Below are 23,526 nucleotides of genomic sequence, written 5' to 3' on the forward strand. Positions count from 1 at the left end.
ATGGAAGGATTAAGAGGAGACGGGGTCGGCGGCGCCTCCAGCCAGTGCCGCAATTTTCTCTCGTCGCCCGTGTTCGGGGCGGCTCACTCGGGCCGCTCGGCGGCCGCCCCGGGGTTCGCGTACGCTGGGGGCCCGGAGCGCTCGGGTTCCGCGGCCCGCTCCGATCCGCCCTCCAAAGAGTGCCCGGGCTCCGCCGCTCCGCCGGCCGCCCCGGCGCTGGGCTACGGCTATCACTTTGGCAATGGATATTACAGCTGTCGGATGTCCCACGGGGTCGGGATTCAGCAGAACGCCCTGAAGTCTTCCCCCCATGCCTCCATTGGCGGCTTTCCCGTGGAAAAGTATATGGACGTCTCCAGTTTGGCCAGCACAAGCGTCCCCGCCAATGAAGTCTCCTCCCGGGCCAAGGAAGTGTCCTTTTACCAGGGCTACACCAACCCTTACCAGCACGTTCCTGGGTACATAGACATGGTCTCCACGTTCGGCTCTGGGGAGCCGAGGCACGAAACATATATCTCAATGGAGGGCTATCAGTCCTGGACTCTGGCTAATGGCTGGAACAGTCAGGTTTACTGCGCTAAAGACCAGTCCCAGAGCTCACATTTTTGGAAATCGCCCTTTCCAGGTACGCGAGGGAGAGCTTTGGTCTGAGTTTAATTTCCGCCCTGTGCTGCACTCGCCGGCCTGGCGACCTGGTTACTCTGCGCACACAGCCCCCCGGCGCAGGGGGGAAATGTTGGTTAAGAATATCCCACTCTGTGTTTCCACCCTGTGTGGTAGACCCCAGAGCTCAGCTGTCCTAGCCTTATGGCTAGTTTTAAATGTGTTTGGATGATTGGACTTTTATTCACGTTTGCCTTTGCTGTTTTGGGAAGATGTGCCAGTTGATGTCTGGAATGCTTGGGATTGTCTCTGATTCCGCCTAGCATTTAAGACTCGCCCCAGAGTAGTTAAGAAACTGCATGCGGTGAGTGTGCCCATGCACAACACCACATGCAGACAGACACAGAGAAACACACACTAAGCAAAGTTCTCCGTGTACTTTACATACATGTAACTTAACTCAACCCCCCCAGCAAATGCACTGCGAAACTTTGCAGGCTCGCTACCACGCAGGCTTGGAAAGCGATGACAGACCATCAAGATTTTCGTGCTTTAATAGCGTGTAAATAATGTGGGTGTGTAAATAATAATAAGCTGCAAACAGCCTAACATTAATTATTTTCCCATGAAACCCAGTGCCCAGCAAGTATCAGTTAAGATTTAAACGCCTGTAATAAAATTCTAATTTTTCGCATAATGTCTTTTACAATAGGGGATGTTGCACTAAACCAGCCAGATATGTGTGTCTACAGACGTGGAAGAAAGAAGCGAGTGCCATATACAAAACTGCAACTTAAAGAACTCGAGAATGAATATGCCATTAACAAGTTCATTAACAAGGACAAGAGGCGAAGGATATCCGCAGCCACAAACCTGTCTGAGAGACAAGTTACCATTTGGTTTCAGAATAGAAGGGTGAAGGATAAGAAAATAGTCTCAAAGCTGAAGGACAATGTTTCTTGATCTATTGGTTGTGGACAGTGACGGAAATATAAATGCAATTTACGATCAGCTAAAGACTTTTGGAAAGACTTGAAAATATATTTAATATTTTCCCCCCTTCCTATGGCGGCGAGATTTTGTGATTTGCTTTTAATTAATGTCAGCATTTTTCTCTGATCCGTGGAGAATGCTGCCAAAACTTGACTTTGTAGTTCTGTTTCTTTCTTCTTTTTTATGTATTTTAATATCTTCTGTTCCTCCCTCTAGGCCAGTATAAACGACTTTAAGTATGTTGATCAGTTACAATTATAATTTTCTTAAATACTTATCTGTTTTTTTTCTGTAAAATTGTCTCTGAACAGCCGGGTGCCAAGACTGTCAGTTGTGATTTGGTATAATACATTTCACAACCACGCCGAATTTAAAAAAAAAAATTAATGTAATGTAATTGGGGATTAAGAAATCATTACAACACTGTTCTCAGTCTAAAATAAAGTGAGCCCACCAGCATATACAGTGAGTGGTTGTTAATGTGAAAATAGCTACTTTTATGTTGTTGGGAGGTGGTTATTATTTTTTCAGAAAAAAATGTAATTTGGAGCCAGATTGGAACTAGAAAAACATATTTAACTTCAGCTGTTTCCATGACTGTCTGTATTCCACATATTTTTTGGGATTTTACTTTGTAGTCATTTGCAGATTAATGATTTCATACTCCCTATTTTAAAGAATAACAAAATATTCTGTGCAGATGCATTTATTCGGATGCATCACACACAATTACTTCAAACAATACAGTTTTATAGGGTTATCATTTGCTCTTCATTAGTAAGATAGTCCGAAACAGATAAGTTTTATCAGTTTATAGCTAGCTAGTTAGCTGCATACTAGGAACACACAGTTAAATGGAATTCCAGTGTTTAATCATATTGCATATAGAGGACATGCTGTATAAAGGTGTGTATAAACGTTATGTGTATTTTTATATAATGTATTGGATGCCCTATTATCCTGTTTGTCTGAACAAGCACAAGACTCTCCACCTTCACCCCATCATGTGGTTTGAAAACTTCTTGTTACAAAAGTGAAGCTTGCTGATACCTTTAAGTTACAAAAATACACGGGTGTTAATGAAAGAAGCAATAAATGAGGACTTTCGAAAGATGCCGTAATTTATATAGATCAGAGAGGCTGGCGGTTGTGTTTTAGTTTTGTTTGAATCTTAGTGTGCGTGTTATGATACCCATGCAGTGATTTTGATCATACAAGTCAGTTGACTGCTAGGAGAGAAAAGAGAAAATCTCTCCATTTATTTCTCGTGTAATTATTAAACTATGTTGTGTTCCGAACTATTATTATTTATTATAATAGCCTATTGCTCTAAACACATTGATACTTAACGTATGTGGGTAAGACATACACTAAGTCTCTTTCCATCAAACGATATTGTTTCCGTTCTTGTTTTAAGGTCTGCTTTTACTTGGAATTGTGTTGGAAATGGGGGCTCAACTTCAAAGCCGTGAATGAGTTTGTCAAGAGCTCCTTAAAACATCTTCAATAAAAACGATTTCTTTTCAATATAAAAACAGTTGAAGAAAATCGCATTTATTTTTACAGCGTGGCGTTTCGCAAGCTGCATTATGGAAAGGCTACTTTTATGGCTTGATTGTTTTTTTTTTTAAAAAAAGCAAGTCAGATATCTAACGACAGGCTGCATTAAAAAGTCGAGAATACAGCCCAAAGACGGGGCTCTTTGCTATACCAGGTCTTTGTATAATGAGTAAAAGATGCTTTCTGCCTACAGTTTGCTCTATGAAACATAATTGTGGTTTTCCAGCAACTTCAGCTCCACTGTGGTATTTCGTCTCGCAAGAAATGCGGCTTCTTTGAGCAGCCTTCCAGTGTTTTAAACGTTCCATACGTGTTTGCTTCACATGGCATTTTAGAATATTTGTTGTGTCCTTAGGCCTGAATCTGCATTCACACACCAACAAGCCTCCCTGATGCAGCTGGTTTGGCTGAGTGTGGAGTTCAGAAAGCGGCCCAGAATTTTGTCAGCCCATTCATTTAACAAAATGACCTGTACAGCGAAGTGTTAGGCTCACACGTTACCCTTACACTTATTCCCACCCTCGCCCCCCACCTTCCCTTTTAACTTGGAAAAAAAAATCTCTCTCCGCTGGAAAGCCAGGTTCCAAATTGGATTTTCTTTCCCTGGGAAAATAAGAGACTTTGGGGGAACATAAAATCTCTAACTTGAAGTACATGGGAGATAGAGTAAATGTCCAAAAAAGTGTTGACCGGTCTCTGATAATCAATGCTGCCTTTGTTTAGAACTTTAAAAATCCCTTTCCTCTCTATATTTTAAAGTCCGTCTATCTGTTAGAACCTTTTCACCCTATTTTTTAAAATACTTTTAAACTAAGAAATACTCATCGGTTAGATTTTTATTGCTAACATTTAGTTTTCTTTTTGCCCAGAACTCGCTCGTATTATATTATTTTTTGTTGTAAGGTTAGCCTTTAGACTCAGTTTGTATCAGAATACTGAGGTGCAGATTTAGGCAAGATTACAACTCCACCTGACGTGCAAATAATACATCAGAATGAAATCTGAACCCGCTACTCACTCAATCACATATGAGGAGTTTGCTTTTAATTTTTGTCCCATGGAGCCTAACGTGCAGAAATAGAAAGAAAACGGCAACTATTGTCAGAAAGGCGAAGGCTTCCTTTTCCCCTCATCACCTGCATTTCGACGCATTATTTACAAAGTATACTGTCTGTAGGTACGCACACAAGGAGCACGGAAGCGAGATGGAAGAAATTAAAGAATGCTTCGGCAGAAAGTACGGAGAGCTGCTCTGGTGCTAGAGACAACGTCTTCATCAAAGGCTATTGGATTCTGTACAGTTGTTTGGAATATCAGATGAATTATAATATACCCAGCCATTGTGTGTGCAGTGTACATTTCATATCACTGCCAGCACCTAACTAAGAGACCTTATGGCCCCACAGTTTATGTATAGTAATTTATTTTAGACTAATGAAGCGTAGCGTAATCGTAATGATTCTGCTACTATAGATAATTAATGTACTCACTAACTGTGAGAAATAAAAGTGTGAAAGAGAAAGTTCTATTTCACACTATTCAAGAGTACTTTGATTATACATATTAGCAGAATTCTGATGACTGAAATGTCTTTATTATATAATACATGTATAGTTTTATTTCACGTAATTAATGAGTACATTAGTAAATTGAATTGAAATATGGCGTGATGGTGACTTGGCTGCCCTCTATTTACCATTGATCTTGACTCCTATAGTAGTGCTGTGGAGTGAGCGTGGATGTACAGGACAATCCTGCCATCTCCTGGACAATCTCTGGCATAGGCTGGGAAAGCGCTTCACTCCCGTTCCAGCTGCCGCATCTCCACAGTACAAATGACAACTCAATACCATTAATTTACACGGCACAACTTTCATATTCAAAGGGAAAGACTATGCTTATAAAATCAAAGGGTTTGGAAGCGTAATCAGGTCTAGTAGTCACACTACTTTTGATCCAACACTTTCCCAAAAACGCTTAAGAGCAAAGGTCTCGATCTAGCTCTATAATAAACAATTACATTTCTTGTACAAATAAGAATATAGGGATAGGCACGTTTTATTAAAGAATATGGTTTAACAAATGAGGCGTGTGTTTACAGCTGAAGATATCCTCTCCAACAAGACTTCTGGTCACTGATATTTTCACCCCACCACCGGCAAAAACTTTGAACAAGGATTATATTACAAAATATTGTGTCATGCTTGCGCAGACTTAAACATAACCATTATTTTCTTCAGCTATAAATACCTCTGCTATTGCTAAGATTTTTCTTTCCATATTTATTTTATTATTCATTTACAATTATAGATGAGTTTAAGGTTAATTGAAAAGTCCTGGTTTCTCTAACACCATAAAAACTAGTTTGAAGTGTCACCTTCCTTTCCGGTAACAGATCTCACATCTATTCTTGGTTGGTTTGTTTTTTTACTGCGGGAAAATATACTCTTTTGAACACAAAATGCCCATTCTTTTCTTCTGAGAGACTAAAAGCAGTTGCAGATTTCTTTATGAAACGCTAGGGCGGAAGAGAACTAAACTTTTCCCAACTATTTCCCAGCATATTGGAAAACGAAAACAAATAAGTTAATAAGAGAGACTCAATTGGTAGACATAACTCAAACAATAAAAATTAAGAGCAGTGGTCAGTAATATCCTCCAGCACTGCTTGTGTGGTCTTGTGTGGTCTAGGAGGATAATCTGGAGAGTAATCATTTAAAGATTTTCTTCCTGGGCAATGAAATTACTGTATAATTTACTCAAAATTCCCATTAAACAGAAAGACGAGTTTCATTAGGAAAATGTCAATGTCTGATCTCCTCATAGAAATAAAGCCAAGATTAAAACTATAATTAACAAGACAATAACATGGAAAATTAACCTTTAGTGTTAACCATGTTTGATATTTTAATCGAGCTAAGGTAACACGATGAAGTCAGTGCTTTATGTTTCTGTTTGAAGCTGGGTTAATTCCGTTGTGGGGACATCCCGTTTATGGAAGCGATCCGTATGAAATAGTCAGATTAGAAGCAGCGTGTATGTATGTACTGTGTGAAATGTATTAAATGGATGGATGCCGAAAATATTATTTAGAAGTCGACTTTATGTTCCGAAAACCTGCTCTGAAGACAGCTGACTGATGAAGAGTGATCTCAAAAATATCCATGATCATCTGAAGCTTTTTCCTCTGATAACTTGCCCCACAGCAGCCGCCTTACCCCATATTTCCGTATGTTTTAGCAAATAGGTTCAAGACCCTTGCGCCATTAGCCGTATTTTTCACGGACTATGTCGGCCTTAGTTACTATACAGAAGGCCTCGCGGAATTCAGAACTGACTCCTCAAAAGCTCCACAACTCGTTCGTTCACCCTTTGCCAAAGTCATGCGATATGAAGTGTGGACGCTCACTAATGTCATTTTTAATTCCGCTGTTATGCGAAAAGCAGGGGGGGAATTCTTTAAATCATGTTTGACCCTGAAAAACCCCGAGTGCCAAGAGCTGACCACCTAATGGCGGAAAAATAAACGCTATGGAAATTATGTCATATCAGCCAGACAATTTAAAACCGGTGGCGACCACTCTAATCATTGCCTTGTCTTATTGCACCTCCGACTAGATGTGTTTTCTCGCAGTTTCCGAATTAATTCTTAGCTTCTTCTCTCGCCAGTCCTTAGTAATAAGCCTGATTTGCGAAAATAAAAATAAATAAATCAAGAAAACCTTTACTTTGGGCGGGTTATTCTAAAATGTATTGCACGTGATAGAAATGTATTCTTTGGACTTTATTTTTATATACTTTGCAATGTTAAAAATAAAGTCTCCTCAATAAGAAACTTGTTGGGGGAAAGAGTGGAACGGGTTTTATTTTTAACAGTGTGTGTGCACTGGGAAATGTAAATTACTGAACGCCCTGTAAAGAACACAGACCTTCAATGATTACTCTCTCCCCCACATGGTGACAATGCAAGTTAAAATGTGAAAACCTGAAAGGGGCATAAATCTACAACTCGAGTCATATCAGATCATTATCATAATCATACCAATAATAACAGAGCATCGATGAGGATTTTAATTTCAAGCACGTGTATAATGATGTTTGCAATAAACATATATGTACATGTGCATCTGTATGTATAGCAAATAGCTTCACACCTTTACAATAAATGAGGAAACCCTAGGTGAGAAATAACGCGTAATAATCATAATGATCGAGTCAAGTAGGCATAAGGAGAAATCACCGTTCTCCGGATTCTAGCTAAAGTGCCCGATCTAAAGCTTTACAAATGTTTGTTTTCTCCTAGTTTCCCTTTTGGAAAGCAGCGTTCCACTCCTACTCCATTCATTTTTATAGGAGTGGGGACAAAGCTTTCTCCTCCCCCTTGCAAGTTAGGGATTTTAATATTTCAAGTATTACTATAATACTGAGAACAAGAGGGCTCAGTGGGTGTAGGCGGTGCTGAAATTACCGGCTTTGAAGAACCTGTATGCAAAGTTTCGTCCAATCGTTTTAGGCTTGCCGCTTATTCCCCGTTGTAACTAAATCCTGCTGTAAGACCAGCTGAAGGCCTTTGTTGGAAATGTGTGATCGCAGTCTCTACAGATCTGGCTACGTTGGTTCTCTCTTGAATTTGCAATCGCCGGACTCCTTTTATTTTCCTAATTTGCGGACTAATGGCAGTCAATTGGCGGCTCTGCCCACCATTTCCTACCCCAGAAGCTCGATCCCCTGGACTTGCTCAAGTTCGTGTACAGCTCAGCCTCAGAACCATGCTTTCAGCAGCTCCTCGCAGCCTTACCTTACGGGCTCTGTTCCAATCAACATCAATTCCAACAGCAACAAAGAGTGCCTGGAAGAAAACAATAAATACTACGCCCACGAAGCAAGCTCCAAACAGGAGGAAAGATGCAGGCAGAGGCTCTCTTTTGCCAATGACCCAAGTATTACTCATCCAACCAACTTAAAGGCAGTGAAGTATGACCACTCCAGCCTGCAAAGAGGTTTGCATGGCTCATCAGCTCTTTTTGAAGTGAATTCCTCTCCTTCAAACTTAAAGGAGGACATCAAGAATTCGGTCAACTTGAACCTGACAGTGCAGTCTGCAGCAGTCCAGTCATGTCTGAGACCTTCAGTGCAGGATGGTATGCCTTAAATAACTCACTTTATCTAGAAGAGACCTAGAGAATAATTTTCTAAAAGACCCTTAGAATTATCTTAATTACACTTTTATCCATTTGAGGAGATAATCATTTAATCTGACAAGATAGGTAGTTCTTGTGATGTCCAACGTACTTGACGAAAACATACCTTGGGCAAGTTACATTTAGGTAATGCTGTTTATTGCATGCTCCATGTATTGCAGACAATTTATCCATTAAATTATCGACATGTTTGTTGTAGGTTTGCCTTGGTGTCCCGCACAGGGGAGATTAAGAAAGAAACGGAAACCTTACACAAAACAACAAATTGCTGAATTGGAAAACGAGTTTCTCCTCAATGAGTTTATTAACCGACAGAAGAGGAAAGAGCTATCAAACAGACTGAATTTAAGCGATCAACAAGTTAAAATTTGGTTTCAAAACCGACGGATGAAAAAGAAAAGAGTAGTAATGCGTGAGCAGGCGCTTTCTATGTACTAGACAAAAGTCTTGCCATTCCTGTAATGAACTTGTCTTTTGCAACTTTAGGGTAGAGTATATTCCCGATGAAAACTTTATTATTATGATTATTATTATTATTAATAATAAAACAAATTCTAGAAGTTCTAAGCAAACCTTTGGGGCTCTTGTAAATTGGCATATATTGAATTCTTGGCCAAAAAGAAGAAAGTAAACTCATCAAAATGCTACACTAAGACCTGTATTATCAGCTCTTATCTTTAATTTCGCTTTATAATAGATTTTCTTCTACTTTTTTCTTTCCTTGGAGGATGAGCGGTACTGAGCTAAGATCCATTTCTCTAACTGTATGTAAACATAATTTTGCAGAAAAATAAAGAAACGTTGACTAGTAATGATCTTGGATATTAAAATACTGGCTAGTCCCTTCATATATTAACTTGCTTTTCAGTATGAGCATGCAGTGTTTGTTTATTTTGTGGTTGGGAATAACCTGTTTTTTTTAAATGGAAAAGCGTATAACAAATAAACCCTATTTTTAATAAGCCATTAACATAATGGCATAGATCCGAGAACCCAGAGGCATACATTTTAACGGGGCACGTGACTTGTGCGCAAAGGCATGGCATAACCTGACTACACGGATTCATAATGCGCCCAAAGGTTTTCTGCTTCTTGCGTGTTGAAAATGATGCATTAACTCCTGCTACTTATTTAAAAAGGTGTTGAATAAATCTCTCTTCTGCAGTCATAGGCTCCGGCAAACTGAATGAAAATGCCTGAAGTACTGGGGGTAAAAAATCCTTTGTGCATCTTCAAACATTCATGTGCCACTGAAGGCTGCCGTTGTCTCTTGCAGCCCTGCCCTTATACCTAGACTTTTAAACTGTGATGGAAAATCAATGGTCAGGCCTTTGAGCCCTTTGCCGCAGCTTCTTACTTGTAAACCAGAAAGAAATACATGTCAACGGACTGCCTTTTGCTTTGGTTTTCGGATGCGTAGAATGTTGATCGTCTTATTGCCTGCTCCATTAAAAGAAAGGAACTTTTATTTGGAAGTAAATATTGTTTGTCTGTCTTTGTCAGTGAAAGTGTCGAGGAGTCTCGTTCCCCCCCCCCCCATACACTGCCTTTGAACAGCCTTGACAAAAATAATGCTCTCCCAGTCACGTTCATGATCAAATGTTTTGATTCATTGACTAGAATCCAAGTGCAAAACTCAGTTGTTATGAGCTCCCTCACCCACTCCATTCGCCCTCTCTCTCCAGAAAGAAAGAAAGAAGCGAAGTGTCACTGCGAAGGCGTTTTTAAAAATTAGACACCCCCCGCCGCCAGCGTTACTATAACTTTGCTCCGTTTCCATCTTCATGATCTAGAAATAGAACTAAAAAAATTCTTGTAGGTCGCGTCCTGTGTTCGATGCGAATCGTTTCTTTGGCGGCCCGTGCGGTGCGCAGTCTACTCTGCCTTTAGCCTTGTTGGTCTGGATGACTTTGGCCTGGTCCAAATGTTACACGGGGGAAAAAATTCAAAAATCAAAACACCCTGTTGTAGGCGATAAAGATGGGGTTAATACAGGCCGATCTGCGATTTCTTTTTAATCACACGCCTTAACAACATATACTAGTGCCAAAGAACTGGGTAAACATTGAAAACTCTCCGATTCATGGAAGGGATTTACTTCCATTACTATTGTTTCATCTGGATGTTCAAATGATCATTTAGCATATTTTTTTTCCTGAGGACAAAAGCTTCTGTGTCTTTGTCCAATGCAAACACCTCCAGTTGTAAATACCTCTAACTTCATCGAGCTCGACACATTTTCCAACTCATCTGATGGTTTTTAAATGTTTCATCCATTTCTATTCTTTTTTTGCGGCTGATCCCTTTCCCTTTAATGTGAAACTGATTTGTGAGCAGTACACTGAGCTCTCTACCAGATGCGAATCAAATGAAAATTACGTATATTTACTGGGTTTTATATTTTAAAATTTTCCAGGGATCTTTAGGTCCTGATTAAAATGTCTATTGAATGTATTTTTCACGTAATTCAAAGTTTTTAATGCAGAAGCTTTTTCTGCATGCGAAATCTTGGGCTGCCTTTCCTTTATCATAGTAATTCAAAATGACAGAGACTGGGTTATACCCGTGTTTTTCTGATATGAAATAGGCTTAAATGTACTTCTTCAAGGCGTGTGAATAAGGATCAAAATGATAGTGAACAGTACAAAGAAACTATCTATTAATACAAGGCTAGTGACTGTTTGAGATCAGCCAAAATATAATTTAAAAAAAGACACATTTGAACTTTGTTCCTATCCAATCATCAGCTTTAAAATGTGTTATGGCAGTTGTAAGGAAACAGTCGTTACAGCTCATTTTGGATATAAATACTGGCTTTTTGGGGGGTGCAGCGTATCAGCAATGTTTCTGAATGCCTGAGGCTGATTGCTGCAGAAGAGGGAAGCGGTAAAGGGTCCAGAGATATTTTCGATTATAAGAATGAAAGCCAGCAAACTGGGGATTAGTATTTATGTCTTCTAAATTATCATGTTACCTCAGTACACAATGGAGGCAAAAATACGCCTGAGGATCTCGCTATTCAAAAGTGAACACTTAGGAAAACCACCAGCGAAACAATGCATTCTGAGAAGTCCAGAAATTATCTTTTTAAAGATTTTTTATTTCAAGCTAATGCGAACTGGCAAATACAAATATCTTCTTCTCCTAGTATGTTCTTCGATAATAATAACACAAAGAAATTCTATTGAAAAAATCCAGAAGAAAAATCTCAAAACTTCTGAAGCTTCGTTGCTGATTTCACCCCTCCCCCGCATACTACTCCTTTCCAATACTGTCTAGCAAAAATTGACTTGTTTATATTGCATTTTCCACCTTCCCCTCATTACATTTACAAACTATCCAACCATTTTATTTCCTAATTTTCTAATATTAAAGCTTGATAGGAATATCGGATGAAAAATGTGGAAAGAACAATGCATTATTCATTAAGCTTAATTGCTCTACGATGCTCACTTACTGTGAATCTGCATTCTTTATTGCCTTGAAATGAAAGTAGAAAATAAAATAAAGAACAGGAGACGTAGGATCTAAAATACATAACCAAAGCGCGCGCGCGCGCGCACACACACACACACAGAGGCACAATATTTTGTATATAAACTGCAACCTTAAATATAAAGCAACTACCGTCGCTCTGTGTGTATATGCATACATGCAAATATACATATATAGTAAGATATACTGTGTATACACACACACATTCAGTTGAGTGTGTGATTAGATAGATACACACACAAATAGATACATACTATATATATCCATGTGTCTATATACATATATATTTATATCTAAATTCATATACACATACATGTATGTATTAAATAAATATATATTAAATAAGTAAACACGAATATATTCTCATCTATTTATATAGTCCTGTATTTAATTCTCTACCAATAGATTTCTGGGTGCGTGCGGTGTGTGTCTTTGTACTTGCAAATAAGCACACAAACATACATGCATTGTAGCAATACACACATACACACCTACATTCATTTATTCAGTCCAACATAAACATCTTTACATTCGGACCAAAATCTAAATCGGATAAACTGATTAAGATAGGGTTTTCATTCGTGCTAGATTGCTAAGGAAAGGCAACTCTGGGTGCTTTTGTGTTTCCTAAAAGAGCATAAATAATTAAAGTTTGGCAGGGAGGAAAAGCTTTCTTGCAGAACTGTAGTGGCAATAAATGAAATGACTCAGAATCTCTTCTCCAGTCAGTTTTTACGAGAGCTGCCAGACAGTGTCTGTTCACGTTCTCCAGATACTAGGGGCGCCATAACAAAGTTAAGGTCAAGTTAGTGTCTTATCTTGGGTGGCACAAAAATACCGCATCTTCTCTAACTGGACTGGGTATATTTTTAAATCCGAATGTTATGCAAGTCGTCTTAATTTTCACGGAGGTCTTTTGGAAATGTCACTTGGACAAGAATACTTGCTAATTCTAGGCAACGATTGCATATGTTACAAGACACCTAACGGTAAAGTATTAGCTTGAATATATCCATTATATACATTTATGTTTCGATGCTATTTCATCTGCTTTAAAAAAGGATTACTTGTGTTTGGGATAGGATCCAATATGGGGTGAAAATGCCTTAGCAATCAGAAATTCGCACGTTCATCTCATTCAGGTGGAATATCTGTAGTGTTATTGGGTGGACATTCAAACAATAAGATGGCTGGGTTTTTGGTTTTGGCTCTGGGATTGTTTCCTAATTGAGCTGTTTTCTTATTAACAAATCGTCGCCATGTCGTTGAACTTGAATTGCTTGAAATTGATTGACTCCTACCACAATATTTAATTGATTCTAGGGTTTCTGCAGCCAAAGGAAGGGATACGATTTCGGCTAGAGCTTAATTAGTTGTTTTGGGTGCTAAAGAAAATGAAGTTTCATAGGTTCATAGCTCCCCGTCAAATTAGTAACTTAGTCTTGAGAAATCCTGGAGCATCATGCAAACGAATCTTTGCCCATGTTCTGCTGGGAACTCAGGGTGGGAAGGGACACAGAAGCCATTTTAGCTACGCAGTCATCATTTTTAGGAGATAGTTGTTGCAGCAAAATCTAAAAGGCTTGAAAGTCTTCCGCAAAGAAGGAAATGATGTGTTATGTGCTGTGCGTTGTATCTAGTGGGATCTTTAGTGAGTATATCTGATGGGATAAATCAGATTGCTGCATTAATGGTGGTATACAAGCGAGGCATCATGGAAAAAATAGATTGAACTTCAAGTTGTCTGAATGGCTTTGGACACAGTCCCTTTGGAAAATAGGACATTATGCTCCGTTTTGGGAACTGCTTTCACGAGCCTTGTATCAGATGGACAAGTCTGAAGATTTTTGGGGGGAAAAAATCGGAATAAAAGATTCCATACCTCTACCTCCCTCTTTCTACAGCTAAAAGCAAAGTGCGCATAATAGGTGTCTGTCATTGCGGATGCCTCTGCTACCACGCAATGCAGATGTTTTATACCCCATCGGGTTATACTGAGTCCCTTTTCTGGGTTCAGCCATGATAACAAAGTTAAGATCCTGGGTTTCTTTTTCTCCTTTTTGTTTGTTTTCATTATTCTTTCAGTCCGCTTCCACACCTGTAGGGGCTTTGCATTGTGTGAGATTTTAAGATTTTATGTCATCTGTGGCCTGAGTGTTTGCAGACAGTATCCTGAAAAAGCTTGGCTTTCAAGGGTTTTTTTTCACAAAAGCGATTCTATGTGGCATAACGGCATGTTTTTTTATTTAGAGACGAGCATGCCCTGTGGCTAAGATGGACATTTTGTACTGGGTAGGAACAAAAGATTTCTACAGAGATTTGGTAAATGCCCTCGGAATGAATAATGGTCTTGGTGCAGGGTCATTTCTGAAGCTTATTAATTAATTTTGTTTTCATACTACGTGGCTCATTTTTGTGCTCATTTTAGGTATAATAATATTTTTAAAATAGGGTAGGCTAACGCTTATTATGTGGCTCTGCGTTAATAACCAAAACTCCCAACTATGAAATGAAAATGAACATTGGTTGAAGTTTATGGTATCCAGTCACTTTGTCTGATATTCTGCTTTCCAAGGAAATCGTGACTGTTGGGTTTCTTTTCCTCCAAAGTTGTGATGTTGCATCATAATCTCTCCATAATTCCAAATGAACCCCGAAAGAGACTTCCTTTAACAAAATAGGCTAACTGTAAAGTGCTATTTGCATATTTCTCTTTTCAGTCTCTCTCACACACACCCTCAGACAAACACACAGGGCTTGTACTTAGGGAAGGGAATCATAAGGTTACTGAGTCTCATAGTTTGAATTTTGAAACAGGTTATTTTTTGCGAACTATGGATTTCTAGATCTGAGTTAGCAAATCTGCTAGAGTATGTAAATAGGGTCTTTGCTTTCCTAAATTTACTATCATCAGCTAATCATCAGCGTAAGTAGCAACAAGCAAATATTTCCGGCGCTGAATTGTCATACTACAGCGTCGAGGTCTCCGATTTGAAGCTCACACCCAAATAGCTAGGGATTACCTTTCCCAGTAGAATTATCTGTGCCTATTTCCCCAAATATGTTTAGAGACATGCCTAGAAAGAGGGGATCGGAGGGGTTCTGTATGCGTGCGTTTTGCTTCAGGGGTAGGGGCTGGATTTCCAGCAGTGCGTAGGAGTCGCTACACAGACTGTGCATTCTCAGGTGATTAGCCTCTCTCTCTATTTACCCCATCTTGCCGTGGCAGAAAGAAAGATAAAAATGTAACATTTGTACAAATGCGTTGCTCATCTCTCGGTGCTGGGAGGCTCTTTGGAGAGATCTTAGGAGTCTTTCCGAAGGGCTGATATAGATATAAGGACATTTCTACATTGCGTCACGTGACATAATTACCACTAGAATCAATCAAGATGAATTGCACGTCAGCACACGGTGGGGATTTTTTCTTAGTTGATCCTGTCCAAACCCTCTTGTGCAATAGATGGATCTTGTTCAATGCACTGAAGTCTCCTGGTTGCTTGCAATCGCAAAAAGGAAGACATGACTGAGTTTGACGATTGCAGCCACAGTGCATCCAATATGTATCTACCAGGGTGCGCTTATTACGTTTCACCTTCAGATTTCTCGACGAAACCCTCTTTTTTGTCGCAGTCGTCTTCCTGTCAAATGACTTTTCCTTATTCTTCTAATTTACCTCATGTCCAACCTGTGCGAGAAGTGGCATTCAGGGAATACGGATTAGAGCGCAGCAAATGGCAGTATAGGGGCAGTTATGCTCCTTATTACTCAGCTGAGGAGGTTATGCATCGAGACTTTCTGCAGCCTGCTAACAGGAGGACGGAAATGTTATTCAAAACGGATCCTGTGTGCAGCCACCATGGACCCTCCGCCGCTGCCTCCAACTTCTACAACACGGTGGGAAGGAACGGCATTCTCCCGCAAGGATTTGACCAGTTTTATGAGACAGCCCATGGACCTCCATACCAGCAGCAAGCAGAGAACGAGGGGGAAGCGGCCAAGAGCGACTTGAAACCTCAGAATAGCACTTGTAGTAAAACACCTTCCAGCCAAGAGAAGAAAGTGACAACAGAAAACAGCGCCGGTTCCCCTTCTGGTGAGGCTGTTGCAGAGAAGAGCAACAGTTCAGGTAGGTATCAGTAGTAAATTGGGGGCAACCGTACAAGGCCAACACTTTGTCAAGCCGCATTTTATGTGCAATTTTATAAGCATCCAAAGGAGTTTATATATCCTATAAGATTTCCTTTACCGTTGTAAAGCGTGTTTACGATAGGAAACCAATTTACGTGGGCTTAAGGTATTTTTGGAGGAGGATATTAATTGTTATTAAATTGTTGATTTGGGAGGGGGCAGAGAGATTTCACAGCTATTATTCAAAGCACCCTTAATTATAGATTCTAATATTTTCATTTGTTTAGGGGAGTAGTTTGAGAACCTTGGAATATTTCCAACCAATTTAAACATCCTTCTGTACTGCTAGATAGGGTCTGTTTTAAGGGGAAGTTGGAAATGTCCACCTTTTGCAAAGTTACCCAGAAGGGAGGCGGGAGAGAGAGAAATCTCTCAGAATATTTCCTTAACTGTTAGGATGCTGCTGTCTAGTAAATGGGATATTGTGAATGTGTCTTATCTATCATTATATGAAAGTGTTTATTGAAACAGCATAAAATCAGTTTATTTTGTCTTGAATTTCAGCAGTTCCCCAGCGATCAAGGAAAAAGCGATGTCCGTACACCAAATATCAGATAAGAGAACTGGAACGTGAGTTTTTCTTCAACGTGTACATAAACAAAGAAAAAAGACTGCAGTTGTCCAGAATGCTGAACCTCACTGATCGACAAGTTAAAATCTGGTTCCAGAATCGAAGGATGAAAGAAAAGAAACTGAACAGAGATCGACTTCAATATTTCACTGGAAACCCCTTGTTTTGAAAGAAAAGAAAAGAAAATATCCCTATCTAACCTGCCATCAGAGTACACCAGGAAATTGGTTTACAGGACACATTCACCCTGCGGAACGCAAAGTTTCATTTTGTTGTTCAACTCTGGTGCCTCCAAACAATCAATGTCCACTGGCGATATCGGGGGCTTGGCGGAACGCGTCCCTCATAAGGGGAAGCTAGGGTAAATCCAAAAGTCCATTCTCCAATGTTTATCGCCCAAGGTGTTTTTTTTTTTTTCCTTCTTTTTTTCTTTTTCAGATGACACCAATGAACCGGCGGTGTGTATGGTAGATTTTGCTTTTAAAAAAGAGTGTTTTTCCCTCTTGGTTTTGATCTACGATAACCCTTTCCTCCCTTAAATGAATGCAATTTATTTAAAAGATGGTAAATGTACATGGTGTGTGTGTGTGTGTGTATGTGTGTGTTTCTATTGTCATATAAACGCATGGGCCACTGTCTTTTACATGTGAATAAATGGTTTCTAGTAAAGTTAAGGTTATATCTTCTGCTCACTTATGGATTTCCATCTCTGAAAGATCAGAGTGTATACTCGACTAGAGCCAAATTCAATTTAGTAACAATGGAGGAAGTTAAATCAAAATATTTTCAACGGGATATAAACGTTAGTTTAAATCTCTAACTTATTCTATATAAAACCTTCACTGTTATTCCCTTCAGCTTAAGGCAGCCCAAACATGGCTGTCTGAAGACCACCACTTCTGCTGGTGCCACAATTACTATCAGCTATGAAAAACGCTTAATAGCTGTTCGGGCGTTTAAGGTTTGAGACAAGAATTCAAAGCTCAAATGGATGTTTACTAGCTGGGGAAGGATTGTCAGAATGGGAACCCTGAATGTTTCAAACAACAGGCAGCTGTAAACAATTGCAACTAGTTAAAACAAAGTTTAGCAAAAAAAAAAAAAAAAAAAAAGTGAATATTTTCACCGTGTTTTTTTACCAATTCGTTCTGAGTTTCCTATATTTAATCACGGGAATGTAATCAGTTTCCCCAACTTAGTATAAAATAACTGGTCTTTGTCTTTATTTTGAAAGTAAAAGAATTTGGTGAAGGTCCCCTCTTCGCTTCATGTAGTATGACCTGGCGAAACTGTTTACAAAACCTTGAACTGTCTAGACAACACCATAAAAGCCGAGGTTCTAAACAGCTTAATTGGGTTATATTATACACCTTCTGGTGGGTGAAAAAGAGATTTCCGCAAAGTGCAATAAAGGAAAGAAGTGAGAAAAGAATCTGGCTTTTCTGAATAAAAAAATAATAGAAAAGTGGGTCTCATTACACTTGCACCCAGTAAACACAAAAGTACGGAAATAAGTCCGGAAAAGACAGAAAAACTAAAAATTATCTGATTAAATCGTAAGGAGGCATAGCTAAAAAAATAAAATTTTAAACTCTTTAGCAAGAAAAACATAAGTGTATGCCTTTGAACTTCCAAAATGTCAAGGTCATCACCTTTAACCTTTCTGAATAATTAGGCGCCTTAAGGTTCCTCTGTTATTTTCAACCACCACCCACTCTCTCTCTCTTTCTCTCTGTCTCCCGATCTCCTTCTCTCACACGCACATACATACACTCACCACACACGCACCCACACACCCACACACACACTAACTACTGCATAGCTAGCCTTATTAACAAATGCATCATAACGCTAAGAAAATTCCAGCTGTCATGAATACTTCCCCATAACGCTATGTTCGGACAGGTCCCTAATCGAATCCGTCAGTTATGTTACAATGTCTTCTATTTTTCTTAATACTTATGTCGTGTCCAGGAAATGCAGGAAAGGCCATTCTTTCTATAACCGCGCCGAGCTAACATACTATATATAGAGCAGTGGAATGTAAAAAATAACTAGGTATTTCGGAGGAAAACAATATTTCCAGATCATTCATTTTCAAATATATATTTTAATAGGAAACATCCTATCAAATGGAGTAACATGTAGCAATAGGAAACTATTAAAATAAATCATTTAACATTATCACAAAAATCGCACATCTCTTCCAGGTCTTAATCCATAGTGCAAGAATAAGTTATTTGATTTTCAGATCCCTGTGGTGTATTTAATAAATTATCCAAGGGTACATGGTCTTTTAAAATGTTAAGGCACCGCAAAGATGATCACCAGAAACTAAATAAACCGATATAATCATTGCCGAATTTTGCAAATATATTATATTTTAATGTCTATTTAAAAACAGAAATTAACCCCATTGTTGAATACACCTAAAAGCATCAAGGTTGAACGGAAAGCCAAAGAAGATAAATAAATTCCCTTGTGCTTAACCTCTGAATTCCACAGGAGGGCGCGCTCATGTTCTGTAATGCTTACAATTGTCCTGATGTTCAAGTCTATTTTCCTCTTAATAGTAATTGTACTACTAATAAAAAATCTAATATATAAGTAACGATAAGATTTCAGGGCTTTCGAAATGAGAAAATAAAGCATCAAAAAGATTTATTAAACAAATAACCCGTAACCGTGACATGCTCAAGGAATATGCCACTTGAAAAGAAAAATTTTGGTCGTAATTTTTTATAATACATCCGAGGTTTAAAAATCCTATAATTTTAAGATAAATATAATGATATTCAGAATTCATTCAGCATTGCGAAAATCTGTTTACTCTTTTTAGTGCAATCTTAACACCCAAAGAACAAAAGTTATATCAAAATATGTGTCTCCTTTTCAAAGCTTATCTGTAAGATATTATTGCAAGCCTGTCCCTAAAAAAGTGCAAACACAGCTATAACATAATTTTAGAGGTGTATGTAATTTAAACAAAAGACGGGTTTGATTCTGGATGTGCCTGTTTAGTATAAATGACAAAAAGGAAGAGTACATATTTTGAATATCGGAACATCACCTTCCCAAGGGATTGTTAAATAAAATCTCTCTCCTTATAATGCTGTAGAGAGCTATTAAAATGTAACTAAAAGGTTTGAAAATTAAGTATAACACGATACATGTCCTGGAAAATTTCCAGTGAATTTACATATTTCTTTTTTCCCCCAATACGCACTTGTAAATAATAACACCAAAGATCAGTTAGTTTTTATCTGCTTGTTTGCAAAATTCATCTAAAACTAGCTAATGCATGATCTACTTGTTCAACTATATTCTCTATTTAACAAGCCCTATCCCCGTGAAAGAATTAGTTGACAGTTTGTCTGCTAGGTTTTTTAGAAGTTCATTGTTAACAGTTTCTTGGAAATAGCTTTGCCGTCTGTAATAAAATGACATTGTCCCATCTAAGATCATTGGAATCTTTGAAGAGAAAGGTAACGCTTATCAACAGAATCCAGAACAAACCCTATCTCCCCCAACATTAATTTAGTTACTTAGTTCCAGAGGAATAAATACAGAAAAATCTTTTTGTTGACAGGTTGGTTGGTTTTAAAATTAACGTACTTCTTTTGAGATCTTGCCTCTTCACTCCACCTCTTGCCTTCTGTATGTTTTAGCCCTTCACATTTATACAAAGGCCATTCTTAACGAATATAATCTTGGGATTGAAATCATATATGTTGTTAATTAAATAATTAGATGAAGATTAAAATGTGCCTTTGTTCTTTTTTGAATCATCATATAAATGTGATGGTTCTGTGGATGGATAAGGGAGAGTATACTTTTTTAAAAACTGTCAGCGATTTCCCAATTTATTTTGGTTGGTCCTATCAGAACAACAAATAGAGTATTTCTGGTTAAAGAACAAATTGTCAGGAATTTATATATAGATAAAGGTACTTTTAAAATAAATAAGATTAGGGCGCAGTCATTGGCCTATCTAAACGCTAAACGCTGATAACATCCAGATCACACACTGAGTTTTGTACTTACGTGTACAAAGAAATATGGATGCACAATAGGCTAAGGTTTAAACTATGTGTGAATATCTTCGTAATACAGGCAATGCACCTATGTGTGATCACACAAGACACCAATATCACCATTTCAGGAAAAGCTAATGTGCAATTACAATTGTTTTATCAACAATAATACTCTTGAAATACATAATGGCATCGGTATATTTTTTAAAAGTTCCGACAATCCCAGCAAGAAAAACGTGACTCACGAAGAGCAGGATAGTGTTACAATTACATTATTAAAAAAGAAAGGTCAAGCTATTGTAGCCAATTAATTTTTTTTTTTTGCTAAATAAAAATATTCTTCAATCGCAAAGCAATGTAATGGCGTGATATACAATATATAGTTTGCATTTTTAGCGTCTCCCTACATTAATTGCTCAAATCGAAAGCAATATTACTAAAGACTTCCTGGGTTTCCGGCTATTTTAAAGTTAGCTATTTCTCTCAATATCTTTTGCACTGATTAATACATCTGCAAAATATCTCTCCTTTTTCGTAACCGTTCTCCCATCCTACGCTAATAATCCGATACCAACATAGGAAATTGCAAGTAAGAATCGTTAGAACAGTTGGGGAAAAAATCAAATAACCTGTAATAACATGGGGGAGGGGAATGAAAATTAAACTTCACAGCAACGTCTTTTAACCTCGAATTTCTATTACTAATATTTATTAAGACTGAAAAGCATAAAGCCAACCTATATTTTATTACAAATAGTAATCTAGTATATATGGGCCCTTTTGAGGGACCCCCTTGAAAATATCTCATTTATTGCACACCATTGATTTATTTATTAATGTTAATTACTTTATTCCATCTTAATATGATTTAAAAAATAGTGACATTAAATACCCAGAGTGTAAGTAACGATTTCCCTAAAGACTACTGCATGTTTATTCAACTTCTATGGCAAACAAACTCCAACTTTCCTAACGTTCATTTGTCCAAATAACAGCTAGGCTACTTCATGTACGATTTTTAAAAGCCATGATTTATTATGATCAAATTGAGCTATTCGACATTCCTAAACTCAGTATTAAATAATAATAATTTGAACTACATATTCTGACATGTTATAATCATATTTTCACTTAAATCAAGGAAACATAATGTATAATCAGCAGCAGCAGAGTCAGCTCATTAAATAAAACAGACGCAGGAACGCAGAGCATTTAAGGATTAGGTTATTGTTTTAACTTTACCATTGGTCGAAATACACAGCAAACCTCTGGGATAATACTTCAGTAGGAATATTTCTGGGACACTCTTTTCTTAAAGAGTAAATACAGATTCCGAAAGGCCATTTGATGGGCATAAAATTCTTGATTAGATTTAACAGTCAAGTCTTAAACTGTGTCAAGGAAAATAGTATTTTGTTTCTTTAAACTCGGTGGGTTGTCAGGGCTGTTGTTCCAAAAGAGGAAATTGTTAGAAAGCAGGGGGGAAATCCCAGTCCGCAAACAGTGAGCATCGTGAACTCTACTGCAGTTTGTTCCTGAGCTCAGGCAAATCTTAGCAATGGCTCTGATAATGATCTTAAATATACACATAATCCCATTTTTTGTGCTAAATGCTCGGTGGCGATTAAACACACATGAAAAAGGCAGGGACGCATGCAAAGACTTAGGGAGTGCAGAAAAATCTTAAAAGCAGCTCATATTATGAAGGTAATATTTAAACTCTCTGGCAACACTGAAGCTTTAGACTGAAGCTGTAAAAGACACTGGCTCTTAACCTGACAATGATGTTGTATTTGAACAGCTGCGATAAGGTTTTAAGGGGTCTGTCTCATTGCCACAGCGAGATTTTAAATAGGGTTATTGTTTCCAACAATGTAAAGTGTACGGAAAAGTGAAAAACATTCAAATACCAGGAACTCGTATAAAATTCAAATTCACGTTGCTGGAATATGCCATTTCAAACTATGCTTTTGTGCAAAAGACAGAGTTTAAACTCCCTTTTATGTGTTGTTTGTTCTTAGATATCTGGACTTTTTAAAAACAGTGTTTTGATTATGTAAAGGCCCCAAATAAATAGCTAGCTGAACCTGAAACGGAATTTATCCACAAGTTCACGTTGTCTGTATGAAATTCCCTGACAGCACTATTCTTAAACGAGAACTGTCTGAGTTTGTAACTAGGCAAAAATATAATGAATTGTTGCGCGATCAAATCTGGTCTCTCGCAATTTTAAAAGTAATAGCTCTGGATGTAAATATAGTTACAAAGTGAGGAGGGAAACAACAAAACACATTTAAAATGTTGGAAAATAAAAGTCTAATTTGCCATGTAGGCAGTTATTGTTGCTTTCTGTGATTTTTTTAAATATTCATGCGGCATTTATTCTTCTGGGAAAAAAGAAGTGGCTTGAACAGTTGTAATAAACCTGAGTTTCTGTATGTTTTTAAATGAGCAATGCTACAGAAGAAGAATGATCTTTATGGTGCTTTCAGTGTCTAGGGCAAGTAATTTTTTATTTTATTTTTATCTTGGTTTATTTTGCATATGCAGAGAGAGAGAGAGAGCAATGTAAAACAATTTTAAGAATCTAGGGTAACTCTACACTTATGTTACGATAAAAGTATAGCTTTTAATATTTGACGGTTTGTGTTAAAACAAAATTGACCTTCTTGGTTAGTAGCGAGGGGAAAAAATCAATAGTATAATTTTCAATAATTCATAACGCGAACGCCATTATGCTAAATCTTAACTATTAATCTTATCCTTTACAAAGTCTCGATTGATTTGTTAATAAAATATCTTCCCGTGTGTGGCAACAGAGGGTATAACTCTTTAAAAAGCTTCAGAAGCAAGAAAATTACCAAGTAGCCCAAGAATG

General features: G+C 38.0%; 3 protein-coding genes across 4 annotated transcripts; all 3 read left to right on the plus strand.

The window, feature by feature from the left end:
* HOXD13 (homeobox D13) lies at window positions 1–1,566 on the plus strand. The gene is made up of 2 exons (XM_007060522.3): window positions 1–625; window positions 1,316–1,566. The coding sequence occupies exons 1-2, from the start codon at window positions 1–3 to the stop codon at window positions 1,564–1,566; spliced, it is 876 nt and encodes a 291-aa protein (XP_007060584.2).
* A 4,878-nt stretch (window positions 1,567–6,444) lies between these two features.
* HOXD12 (homeobox D12) lies at window positions 6,445–8,833 on the plus strand. Its single transcript, XM_007060521.3, has 3 exons — window positions 6,445–6,515; window positions 7,723–8,297; window positions 8,557–8,833. The coding sequence occupies exons 1-3, from the start codon at window positions 6,445–6,447 to the stop codon at window positions 8,793–8,795; spliced, it is 885 nt and encodes a 294-aa protein (XP_007060583.2). The 3' UTR covers window positions 8,796–8,833.
* Window positions 8,834–15,222: 6,389 nt separating this feature from the next.
* Window positions 15,223–18,378, plus strand: HOXD11 (homeobox D11). 2 transcript variants are annotated; one of them, XM_007060519.3, is made up of 2 exons: window positions 15,223–15,981; window positions 16,548–18,378. In XM_007060519.3, the coding sequence occupies exons 1-2, from the start codon at window positions 15,375–15,377 to the stop codon at window positions 16,781–16,783; spliced, it is 843 nt and encodes a 280-aa protein (XP_007060581.1). In that variant the 5' UTR covers window positions 15,223–15,374; the 3' UTR covers window positions 16,784–18,378. The 2 variants fall into 2 exon arrangements, with proteins under 2 accessions (XP_007060581.1, XP_043381479.1); XM_043525544.1 differs by having other exon boundaries at window positions 16,551–18,378.
* The last annotated feature ends 5,148 nt before the right edge of the window (window positions 18,379–23,526 follow it).

This window comes from Chelonia mydas, chromosome 11 (assembly GCF_015237465.2).
Source record: "Chelonia mydas isolate rCheMyd1 chromosome 11, rCheMyd1.pri.v2, whole genome shotgun sequence".
Classification (NCBI taxonomy): Eukaryota; Metazoa; Chordata; order Testudines; family Cheloniidae; genus Chelonia; species Chelonia mydas.

Bases quoted from the DNA above. Each gene is read 5' to 3' on its own strand.
- HOXD13 (XM_007060522.3), top strand. From the start codon at position 1: ATGGAAGGATTAAGAGGAGACGGGGTCGGCGGCGCCTCCAGCCAGTGC. The intron at 626-1,315 runs GTACGCGAGGGA...CTTTTACAATAG, and splicing joins TTGGAAATCGCCCTTTCCAG to GGGATGTTGCACTAAACCAG.
- HOXD11 (XM_007060519.3), top strand. From the start codon at position 15,375: ATGACTGAGTTTGACGATTGCAGCCACAGTGCATCCAATATGTATCTA. The intron at 15,982-16,547 runs GTAGGTATCAGT...CTTGAATTTCAG, and splicing joins AGAGAAGAGCAACAGTTCAG to CAGTTCCCCAGCGATCAAGG.
- HOXD12 (XM_007060521.3), top strand. From the start codon at position 6,445: ATGTCGGCCTTAGTTACTATACAGAAGGCCTCGCGGAATTCAGAACTG. The intron at 6,516-7,722 runs GTTCGTTCACCC...GACCAGCTGAAG, and splicing joins CCTCAAAAGCTCCACAACTC to GCCTTTGTTGGAAATGTGTG. The intron at 8,298-8,556 runs GTATGCCTTAAA...TGTTTGTTGTAG, and splicing joins GAGACCTTCAGTGCAGGATG to GTTTGCCTTGGTGTCCCGCA.